The sequence below is a fragment of the Sciurus carolinensis genome, chromosome 1 (assembly GCF_902686445.1).
Source record: "Sciurus carolinensis chromosome 1, mSciCar1.2, whole genome shotgun sequence".
Taxonomy (NCBI): Eukaryota; Metazoa; Chordata; class Mammalia; order Rodentia; family Sciuridae; genus Sciurus; species Sciurus carolinensis.
Genome location: NC_062213.1, coordinates 93,817,513 through 93,830,017, shown reverse-complemented (window position 1 = coordinate 93,830,017; position 12,505 = coordinate 93,817,513). Strand labels below are relative to the sequence as shown.

General features: G+C 39.5%; 1 protein-coding gene across 1 annotated transcript; it reads left to right on the top strand.

The window, feature by feature from the left end:
* Positions 1-53: 53 nt before the first annotated feature.
* Positions 54-7,902, top strand: Tsacc (TSSK6 activating cochaperone). Its single transcript, XM_047557128.1, has 3 exons — positions 54-228; positions 6,513-6,635; positions 7,685-7,902. Exons 1-3 carry the CDS (start codon positions 54-56, stop codon positions 7,900-7,902), a joined length of 516 nt encoding a protein of 171 aa, XP_047413084.1.
* Positions 7,903-12,505: the final 4,603 nt, after the last annotated feature.

Sequence of the window (12,505 nt, the reverse complement as noted above, 5' to 3'; positions counted from 1 at the left end):
TCCGCCCCTACGCCAAAAAACGGCGTAGGGGCAAGGTAGATAGAGAGAGCGCGATGGTGGAAACCGGAGAGCATAAGCGCTTGCGCAACAGGGTGGCCGCTCCCGGCCGCGTGCGGCGCGATCATCAGCGCAAGCGCCAAGGCTCGGGCAGTTGGCCGTACGCTATTGCGCATGCGTATCAACTACAGGGGCGGGTGCTGGGTGTGAGGCTTTCGATTAATACCGCAGGTGAGGTCACGAAACAGTGTGTTGTAGCTCCGCATCTCTCGGACTGTGAAGGTCAAGAGATCTGTGACAGTTTTCATTCTTTTATCCCAGCCTTAGTAACTGGGGGGAGTAGAAGGGCGGGACTTTGGCGGCCGGTCCGATGAAGGGTGAAGTGGGAGTTGTAGTTCCATGGGGCAGGGCTCTGAGACAACGATTTTTTTTTTTTTTTTTTCTTTTTTCGGACACGCTGGGAGTTGTGGTTTATAACTTCTGAACTCGCCGAGTGTGGATCTTTCCCTTCTTAGGCAAAAGCTTTCTACCGAGGGTGAGAGGGGTTTTGTAGGGTGATGGTTTACGTTTCCCCCGAGTTGTCCTTTCTAAATATCTTCCCAAGTATTCCCTGTAGTGCTTCGATATTTTCTTTACTCACATCCATCCCTCTCCCGCCTTCCTCACTCAACCCCAAGTCCGTTAGAGATGATCGGGAGCCAGAGTTTTTAAATTACCACACTATCTGATAAGAAAAAGACTCTGCAGAAATTAAACATGTAGAAAAAGAATAAATGCCCGTTAGAAGAAGGCTCTTAAGGCTTGGGATTGGTCATATTTCGTCCGGGGGGGGAGGGAGGAGGTAATAATAATAGAAACTGGGCTGGGGTTGTGGCTCAGTGGTGAAGTGCTCACCAAGCCCTGGGTTCGATTCTCAGCACCACATAAGATAAATAAAGATATTGTGTCCATCTAAACTAAATATGTTTAAAAATAGTAGAAATAACTTTTCCAAACGGATGAAGGGAACATGAAGAGAATGAGCAGTTCAAGAATAGTCACTTAGAATTAGCCATGAAACAGAATACACACATTTCTTCCTCTGCAAATTGGAACAACTTGAGATCTGCTCGAGAAAACTTATGAAATTGTCAGTGGTAAAAACAATAGCAAGGGTTGTCTGATCATGTGATGCCATGATTCTTACCCTATTGGTGTTCAGGTGGAGCAGCACACTAATCATACTAACAAAAAAGTTGTATGTAGAGGCCCTGCTAAAGCCAGACCTCACTAATTGCTCAGCATTTGGGGAAATGGTTCTAGCTGTTGTTGTTGTTTTGTTACTTGGTTAGTTGGAACATATTGTGTTTTCTGCATTCCCTACTAAAGGGAACATTGCTGGTCATGGTGCCTAGAACTGGATTTGTTAAATAGTAGATGCTCAATTTAATGCATTTATACTTATGTATCTCTTAATATTTAGAACTAGACTGTGTACAGGCATCTCAGAAGACTTGATGCTAACTAGAGTGAATGGAAACTCAGTTTGAGTGGGACAGTCCCACTGGCTGGTGGACAGGGAGGTGGTTGGGGCTGTCTGAGTCCAGAGCCTATCCACTTTACTGCCGGTGGAGTAGTAACCTACTATGCCATAGCTTGGACGTAAATTAACTAGCTCTTTTCACAGAACGTAAAGAGCAGTGATAAAGAACATGATTTTTTGAGTCTGCAAGCCCAGATTTAATTCCACCACTGCTGCATGCTAATTGTGGAATCCCGAGAAACTTACCTAACTTAAGTTTTATCAAATAAAATGTTGACAATGCTGCCTACTTCAGAGGATCATTGTACAAACTATGTAAGAGAATGCACTGTATGTAAAGTACCTTTTATTATTTTTTTCTAATGTACCTCCTTTTGTTGCTCCCCTTTATATTATATATTCTCTAGTCAGAAATATGATTCTTTCAGCCAGGCACAGTGGCGAATGCCTGTAATCCCAGCAACTCCAGAGACTGAGGCAGGAGGATTGCAGGTTTAAAGCCAGCTTCAGCAATTTAGTGACATCCTAAGCAACTCAGTGAGATCCTGTCTCTAAGTAAAATACAAAAAAAAAAAAAAAAAAAAGAACACTGGGGATGTGACTCAGTGGTTAAGTGTCCCTGAGTTCAATCCCAGGTTACCCGCCCAAAAAAAAAGAAATATGGTTCATTCAGTGTAGATTGTGGGTAAAATATATTCTTCAAGCCTTATAATCTTGTAGGAAACACATCTTTGTATGCCCATGAAGGATTTATATGATCGAGAAGTGCATTTGCATGGAAATTAACACATTTTTCAAATGGTGAGAAGAATCTTACAATCCGAGTTTGAGTGTCTGTCTTCTAACCACTGTATGAGCCATAAATGACATGACTCGAGCAGGAGGGAAGGGAAGATGGAGGAACTACAGTAGAGCTTGGAAAACCCATTGGGGAAAAAACCCAAAACAACAGATTTCCCTCACCAAAAATAACTGACAGGGAATGTAGCAAGCAGATTTCCATTTTCATAGGTTCAGTGACGGTCTAGACAGAAAGCACCTCAATGTGGCACCGCTTATGTGAAGAGGCCATTACTTCTGTGGTACTCGTGAGTGAGGGAAAAGAAGACGACAACTTCCTTCATATAATCTACTTGTCACACTCTGCCCCCAGGCTTAGTTTTCATGAAAATGCGCCCCCCTTTATCCTTCAGATCCCAGCTGAGCTATCACTTCCTCAGGACATAATTCCCAGCTCCAAAGGTTGTCAAGTATTCTCATAGCACTTACTGGGGTGGAATAATGTGTGCTTCATCTCTTACCAACATCTATACTGCCAGACTGTCAGCTCCAGGAGAATAGTGACCACATCTGTTCATTATACTGTGGTGTCTTTAGGAAGCACTGTTATCTCTTATATGTATGTATGAATGAATGAATTTGATTTTTTTTTTTCGGATGCTGGAGATTGAACCCAGGGCCTTGAGCATGCTAGGCAAGTGCTCTACCACTGAACCACACCCCAACCCTTTCCTTTCTTGATGTCAGTTGATCTTTCTTGATGACAGTGATTTATAGACTCCCCTCTGTTCCAGGCACTTTCATTCTTTCCTGATCCCACTTGTTCTGCTTTTCCATTTATTGTTCTCCTGTCTCCTTTGCCACCTTCTTTGCATCTTCCACACTCCTGAGAGGAGTTATTTAGAGGTCCAATTTTCTGTTTTGTGTAGTTATTCTTTTGTCATGGAGAGCTAGTTTATTTTTGTAGCTTCTTCATCCCCAATTTTGTGGTTGACCTGGCAGTTTGAACCTTCACACAAACTCAGTGACATTTCTCGCTTTTCTAGACAGTCTAGAATTCAGTCTATCCCAAATGTGATTATATTAATATGACAGAACCCCAACTCAAACTGCCTTGAGTAATACAGTTGAGAAGGACACTGGGTAGCTCACAGAAGATGAAGGAGAGATGTAAAACAAGGGTGTCAAGGACTGGAGTTGGGAATTCAGTGTCCACTGGTATCTATCTGGCTCTGCCTTTTTTTTTTTTTTTGTGGAAACATCAATAATTTATTCTTTTTTATTGTTTGTTCTATTTAGTTATGCATGATAGCAGAATGCATTTTGATTCATTGTACACGAATGGAGTACAGCTTTTCATTTCTTCTTGTACACGATGTAGTCACACCATTCGTGTAATCATACATGTACATAGGGTAATGATGTCTGTGTCATTCCACCATCTTCCCTCCCATTTCCCTATGCACAATTCCTCCATTCTTCCCTTACCCCCTCCACCCCAGCATCCACTTTTTTTTTGGTGCTGGGTATTGAAGCCAGGTCCCTGTGCTTGTGAGGCAAGCACTCTACCAGCTGAGCTACATCACCAGCCTAGCATCCACTTATCAGAAAACATTTGACCTTTGATTTTTTTGGGATTTGCTTATCTCGCTTAGCGTGATATTCTCCAACTCCATCCATTTATCTGCACATGCCATAATTTTATTCTTCTTTATGACTAACATTCCATTGTGTATATATATACCACATTTGCTTTATTCATTTATCTATTGAAGGGCATGTAGGTTGGTTCCACAATTTAACTATTGTGAATTAAGCTACTATATGACATTGATGTGTCTGTGTCACTGTAGTATGCTGATTTTAAGTCCTTTGGGTATAGGCCAAGGAGTGGGATAGCTGGGTCAAAAGGTGGTTCCATTCCAAGTTTTCTAAGGAATCTCCATACTGCTTTCCAGAGTAGTTGCACCAATTGCAACTCCACCAGCAACGTATGAGTGCTCCTTTTCCCCCACATCCTCGCCAACGTTTTATTGTTGCTTTTATTCTTGATAATTGCCCTTGTAATTGGAATGAGATTAAATCAGGGTAGTTTTGATTTGCATTTCTCTAATTACTAGATATGTTGAACATTTTTTCATATATGTGTTGCTCAATTGTATGTCTGAGTGTCTGCTCAGTTCCTTAGCCCATTTATTGATTGGGTTATTTGTATTTTTGGTGTTAAGCCTTTTGAGTTCTTTACAAATTCTGGAGATTAGTGCTCTGTCTGAAGTACACGTGTTTAAGATTTTCTTCAACTCTGTAGTTTTTCTTCACACTGATCGTTTCCTTTGCTGAGAAAAAACTTTTTAGTTTAAATCTATCACATTTATTGATTCTTCTTTTATTTCTTGCTCTTTGGGAGTCTTGTTAAGGAAGTCTGGTCCTAAGCCGACATGAAGATTTGGGCCTACTTTTTCTTCTACGTGGTGCAAGGTCTCTGGTCTAATTCCTAGGTCCTTGATCCATTTTGAGTTGAGTTTTGTGCAGGTGAGAGATAGGGGTTTAATTTCATCTTGGTGCGCCCTTTCCTTTTTTGTCTCTGATCTTGCTTGTATCCACTTCTCGATATGCTGGCCAAATTCAACAGCTTCCATGGGCTGAACTTTATGTTTTCTCAGAATAGCAAATCAGAGGAAAGTTTCTTTGACACAGAATCCATATGTTGATCTCGGAAAATGACTCTGGCCCAGCCTGCCTCATATGCTTACCATCTTGGATCAATGACATTTACCAAGGGGAACGGGATACCATGATTGACTGGTATCGGGTCACATGCCCATCCTTGTTGAGAAGAGGGGCTTGATTGCAGTCTCATCAATATGGACTGGAAACTGGGGAAAGAATAATTTCCAGAGGACAGGCTGCTCAGTAGATAAAAATAACAGATGTCTTTGGTAGGGTTCCTCATGTCCTACAAATTGGTTTTTCTTTCTAATTGAACTGTTTTTCCCAAATATAATTTATTTACCTATTTAAGAATCTTTTCCATGTCCAGCTCATTGTGTTTAATGTAGATTAATAAAAATATTTTAATCCTATTTTCTAATCCTAAAAGGCTAAGTGGCTTTCCATTATTCTCAGGAGAAAGCCTAGACATCTCAGATTTGCTAATGTAAAGAGGCCTCCATGGTCCATCCTGTCTTCTCACTCCTAATTCTGGCTTGTTTCCCAGGGCTTCTCACACTTCCAGTGAAAATATTCCTTCCTTGCCTTTGTCATGCTATTCTTTTAATCTCCCACTTGAAATATCTTTTCTGTTCATGAAGTTTCCCAAGTGTTCAAGGTCCAATAAATGACCTCTACCTGTATGGAGGTGTCTCTGACTATTGTACTCATCTTAATCTTTTTTCCCTTTTTGAAAGCACTTGTTTTTACATTTAATCATGTACTTAGTGTAATGGATAAAAAGCCTTCTGTTCATCTCAGATTATAAGGCTTATTATTTTTTTTCCTTTTGTACCAGAGATTGATCTAAGGGGTGCTTAACCACTGAACCACATCTCCAGCCCTTTTTGTATTTTATTTAGAGATAGGGTCTCGTGAGTGACTTAGGCCCTCAATAAGTTGCTGAGGCTGACTTTGAACTTGAGATCCTCCTGTCTCAGCCTCCTGAACCTCTGGAATTATAGGCGTGCACTACTGCACCCTAGCATCAGGCTCATTCTTTTAATATTTTTAAGTTGTCAACGGACCTTTATTTATTTTTATGTGATGCTGAGATTTGAACCCAGTGCCTCACACATGCTAGGCAAGCACTCTACCACTAAGCCACAACCCCAGCCTCATTCTTTATGTTCTTGTGTTGTTATATCACTGTTTCACCTGCTTCTGATTTGTCTTCCAAAATAGATAATAAGCACGTAAGAAACCATATCTTACTCCTCATGTGCATGCCCTAGCATATAGTGCAGTGGTAAACTTGTGATGCCTATCAACAAGAACTTCACAATGGAAGCAAATTAGATTTTGGCTTATCTCATCCCTGCTTGGTTTTCCTTGATCCCACTATTTCTTTATTGTCTCTCTCAATATATTTTTTTTTCTAGTATGTAAGGTAGTCAGGGCAGGGCCTGGTACCTGCCTTCATAGACCAGGTGCAGGAATTTAATAAAAAACCTATCTCCTATTAGAAGGAGCTTTGATTTATTTACCTCCAATTTTGTTCCAGCAAAAGAGGAAGGTAATGCTATGCCTCTTTGTCGAGCAAAACCGTCCCCCAGTTATATTAATCTTCAAGCAAGTTCCCCACCAGCCACTTTCTTGAACATCCAGACGACAAAGCTGCCCTCAGGTAAGAATGTAGGGGAGGTTTCCCTAGTAGACTCAGCATGGGGAAGTGTTGCATGAGGAGGTGGCTTGAGCTTTCTGCTGTTGATCTAATGCCAACTTTGTGTCAAAGCACCTATACATTTTTCATCGTTAATTGTTTTTACCTTCACTGTAATTTACTGATTTTTCAGTTATATTGATTTCATTTTCTTCCAGGTTCTACCAAGTTGTATTGTTTCCTTGCTTACCACCTTTGCTACACTAGGCAGGAATGAAATGAAAATCTTACCGCTTGCTATTCATATTAATTAAAAGGTGTCCATGGAGAGAAATAATAACTATTATCTCAACCTGTGTTTCACTGAATTTCCATTTTTTATCTTTCCTTGGGATATTTGAAATACCTATAGGGAACCCAATACTAGACAGTCATAACCCTGTTTTTGAGAACCTCAGAGTCTAACAAAGAAGTCAAAAACAATAAACACACAAACCACAATAATATAATTACCAGGCTTAACTAAGAGCTGCCTATACATTTGAAAAATAAATTAATGTACCAAGAGTAGTTGAAGTTAGACAACAGGAAGAACCTCAGGTCACTACTAATGGTGCCATCCCACTAAGGGGAGGCTGAGATATTCCCGAGCTCATATTTATTGAACACTTCTGTGCAAAGACTCTTCTAGGTGCTAGGGATACACCAGTGAATAAATCAGCCAAAATTGTTGCCTCCCAAAGTTTACATTCTAGAAGGGGGACTTAGACAAAACTTAAATAAATAATTATAAAACATACCACGTGTCCATAAATATTTTGGGAAAAATAAAATAAGGGAGGGAGGATGAGTTCAAGTTATATTCTTTTTTAATTTGGTTTTAAATTTCTAATTTAATTTGAGACGAAATTAAACTAGAATATAACCAGGAAAGTTGCACTGAGAAAGTGATAGCTGAGCAAAGGGTTGTGCCTGGAAAGATTAGAGCGTGCATCTTATTGGCACCATTCCATCCTTAGTACACTTACAAAATCTTTTTTTTTTTTTTTTCACCTTCATGGCTCTTCTTTCAGAAGTTCATCACAAGCCCAAGGAATGTCTAGGACTTCTGGAATGTATGTACGCCAACCTCCAACTTCAGACCCAGCTTGCCCAGCAACAGATGGCTATTTTGGAAAACTTACAAGCATCGATGTCACAACTGGTTCCTGGGAGGGAAAGCAAGAACTCTTCTCTCCCAGTTTTATCTCGTAATCTGTTGTTAAATCACCTGCCCCAATTCCGTAAATGAATTGTAGAACAAAGTTATTGTGTATGTTTTTTCCCCTCTCTTTTCCCAATAAGCCTGAGGTGGAAATCAGCCATGTATAGTCTACTTCCTCCTCTTCCTCATCCTTCTTCTTCTTCTTTTTTTTAATGCTAGGGATTGAACTTAAGGCCTTGTGCATACTAAGAACACCCTTTACCACTGAGCTCCACCTCCAACAGTTCCTGGGCATGTATATTTACATATGGTTAATTGGTTTACAAATTCATAAGTGTTCATGGAGTAGATCACTGTATAAGCCCTTGGGAACACATGTTATAAAAGAGACAGTTTGGTAGGGGAGGGGTATTGCCTTACAGGGCAGGTAAGACAGATAATTCACTGCAAAACTGAGTAGAGCTCTGAGTTGGGGGGATGGAGGTTAAGAGATAACATTGGGGGTTTCTCAATACAACTGAACCAATCTCAGACTCTTACTGGAGAAAGTAACTATGGTGCCGCTTGAAGAGAGGGAGGAACTGAGGACAGACATGGCAGCTTTCTTTTTTAAAAAATACTTTTTAGTTGTCAATGGAGCTTTTTACTTATATGTGTGCTAAGGATCAAACCCAGGGCCTCACACATGCCAGGCAGGCGCTACCACTGAGCCACAACCCCAGCCCTATGGCAGCTCTCTGGGATTATTCTGATCATTCTTAGAAGTGCTAGAGAGCCATCGGTAGCTTTCAGGTAGAGCTGAGGCACACATAAGCTAGTGGAAACACTGTGGGCATAGCATTTTGTTGTGGAGGGAGAATGGAAGTTGAGAAAGATGCATACACTAGTATTCGTAATCTACTGTGACACTATCATGGTCTGGATAAAGGGTTTAGAAGTGAAGAGAGACATGGGTAAATCACCAAGAGACAACGTCCTGAAATTTCTCAGCTAGGAAGCCAGGTTAGCTTTAATGAGTGTTTTAAGTCCAGCCAAAAGTTTTCAGTATTTGAGAAGGAAACAACTGAGGTGAGCATAATCATTTCAGTCACATTAGGACACCACTTTCCTTTACAGGTTTGTTGATGTTACTCTTGAAACTGGATCCTCTTTTCATAGAGATCATATTTTCTGTGGAATATGGAGAACATGAAAGATTTGGATCCAGATGAGAAGAAGGGAGAAAGTAGTGATTGAGAAGAGGACTTCATATTGGCCTTCAAGTCCGAAGCATTTTCCTGAGAAATCTCTTTATTCTATACCATTAAAAATGAGAACAGAGTGGGTAGGGGGTGTAGCTCAGTGGTACAGTACTTGCCTATCATGCTTAAGATCCTGGGTTCAATATCTAGTACCACCTAAAAAAAAAAAAAAAGAAAGAAAGAACAAGAATACAAGAAAAGGATTGACAGTGACACCCAAGGAATTGTAATTTGGCATTGAGGAAGAAATTCTGATCACTTAGGATATTATCCATGGAGAAAGAGAAAAAAGTAATAATTTTAGAATGGAAGAGCCCCCCCCCACTATAATTGTGAATGAGTATGTACCTAACTCTGGATAAAGAGAAAGGGCAAATTATGTCTACAGGTTTCTTTTAGTCCCACCATCCCATTATTGTCAAACTGTAGTGGGGGGTGGGGTACTGGAAATTGAACCAAGGGGTGCTTTACCACTGAGTTATAGCCCCAAACTTTTTTTTTTTTTTTTTGAGACATCTCACTAAGTTGCTGAGGCTGGCCTTGAACTTGGGATCCTCCTGTTTTTGGCTTCCTGAGTCGCTGAGATTATAGTTATGTCGTGCCTTCATGCCAAGCCAAAATGCAGTTTTTAAATAAAATCTTAACTGGGTTCCTCCCTTGGCCAGTGATCTCTCCATTCACACTTAAATTTTAAAAACTGTGCTCAATGGAAAGATATTCCGTATTCATAGATAGGAAGACTCAGTATTGTTATGATTTTAGTTCTTCCCAACTTGATCTATTGATGCAATACAATTCCAAAAAAACCCACAGTAAATTATATGTGAATATCAACAAACCGATTCTAAAGTTTGTATGGAAAGGCAAAAGACCCAGAATAGCCAACATTACATTGACAGAGAAGAACAAAGTCACAGGTCTGAAACTACCCAACTTCAAACTTAGTACAAAAGTACACTAATCAAGACAGTATGGTCTCAGTAAAAGAATATAGATCAGTGAACAAAATAGGCTGGAAAAAGACTCATACAAATATAGTCAACCAATTTCTGACAAAGGAACAAAGGCAATCCAATAGGGAGAGGATAATTTTTTCAACAAATCAGTGTTGGAACAACTGGACATCACATATTAAAAAAAAAAAAAAAGAATCTAGACATGAACCTTATACCTTTCACAAAAAGTCACGCTCATGTAAAGGGTCTTGAAACAGTGATCAACCTGGTAGCAGCAAATACCTTTAACACTCAGAATATAGTCTCTTAGGTAGTGTTTTGATGTAAGAAAGGAAGCTAGGGTCCTTAAAAATATGATTTTTAAAAATATTTTTAGTTGTAGATGGACACAATTTATTTATTTTGTTTTATGTGGTGCTGGGGCTCGAACTCAGTGCCTTGTACATGCTAGGCAAGCGCTCTACCATTGAGCCACAACCCCAGCCCCCCAAATATGATTGTTTCCAAGTTTCAGGTAGGAAAAAATGCAAGATAAGCCCAGAATATCTTATCCTGTTAGGTAACAAGAAGCTGTAAAAGTCTGCCAGCTTTTTAGTACTTTTTTAGTACTTTATTTTTTTAATCTTTTTTTTTTTTTTTTTTTTTTTTTGGTACTGGGGATTGAACCCAAGGGTGCTTAACTACTGAACCACATCCCTAGCCCTTTATCAAAAACCAAAATATCCTAGGACTTCTCCCCAAAGAAATCCATTTTTTACCATTTCCTGTGTATTATATATTATTCTATATAGCTTAGCATATAGAATAGATTTGAACTGAATATATGTATATATATACATTTTTATTATTTTTCTAATGTATACAATGGTAGTATATTAGTTTCCTATAATTGCTGTAATAAATTACTTTAAACCTAGTAGCACAACATAAATTTATCTTATAGTTCTATAGATCATAGATCAGAAATCTGAACAGATGTCTAAAATCTTGGTCTAAAATCAAGGTGTCCTTTTTGGATGTTCTAGGGGGGAACCTTTTTTATCCTGGTGTGTTTCAGTTTCTTGGGGGTCCTCCTTCCTCTCTCTTCAAAGCCAACAACATTACATCTTTGCCATTTTCTTTCTCCCCCCTATCCATTTTCCTAAAGTCATATCTAACTCCAGCCCACCTGCCTCCCTCTTCCACTCTTTTTGTGGTTGTTTTGGTACTGGGGATTGAACCTAGGGGCATTTTACCACTGAACCACATCCCCAGCCCTTCTTAATTTTTATTTTGAGACAGGGTCTCATGAAATTGTCAAGGGTCTCCTTAAGTTGTTGAGGTTGACCTCAAACTTGTGATTCTCCTGTCTCAACCTACTGAGTCTGGGATTACAGTGCGCCATTGTGCCTGGTTCCTCTACCACTTTTAAAGACCCATGTAATTATACTGGACACACTGTGGTAATCCAGGATAATTTCCTCTTGTTAAATTAGTTGAATAGCTGCCTTAATTCTATCTGACCTTAATTACCCTTTGCCATGTAATTTTTAATTGACAGGTTCTGGGTAGAACATCTTTGGTGGGTGGGGAGGAGACATTATTCTCCTTACTGTGAATTGTGGTGTATTCTAATCATTATTCTGCACCTTCCTTTTTCCCACCACTTAATATAACTTGGTAAGCATTAAAAATCCACACTTGGGGCTGGGGAGATAGCTCAGTTGGTAGAGTGCTTGCCTTGCAAGCACAAGGCCCTGGGTTCGATCCCCAGCACCCAAAAAAAAAAAAAAAAAAAAAAAAAAAATCCACACTTGTAGATTTACCACATTCTTTTATACTGTTGCAGAGTATTTCATGGCACAACATCACGGAATTTGTTTAACTAGTTCCCTATCAATGGACATATCGTTTCCAGTTTTTTACCATTACTAATATTTTTTTGCCTTTTTAAAATAATTTATTTATTTTGACTCATTGTAAACAAATGGGGTACAACTTGTTTCTCTGGTTGTACATGAAGTAGAGTCATACCATTTGTGTAATCATACATGTACATAGGGTAATGATGTTTGTCTCATTCTGTTATTTTTCCTTCCCACACCCCTCCCACCCCTCTTTTTCCTCTATACAATCTATCCTTCCCCCATTCTTGCCTTCCTCCCACCCCCCCAGACTAACATTTTTAATACTGCAATAAATATCCTTGATTTGTAAGAAGAGGTATTTGTGACTAGAGGCTAAATTCAGCAGTGAAACTGTTTATTTTAAAAACAAACTAGAGGCATCACAACACCTGATCTCAAAAAGTCCTACAGGCAGCACAATTCACAATAGCTAAGCTATGGAACCAGCCTAGATGCCCATCAACAGATGAATGAATAAAAAACGTGTATATACACACAATGGAATATTACTAAGCCGTAAAGAAGAATGACTTTATGATATTTGCCAGTAAATGGATGGATCTGGAGATTCTCATACTAAGTGAAATAAGCCAATCCCCCAAACCCA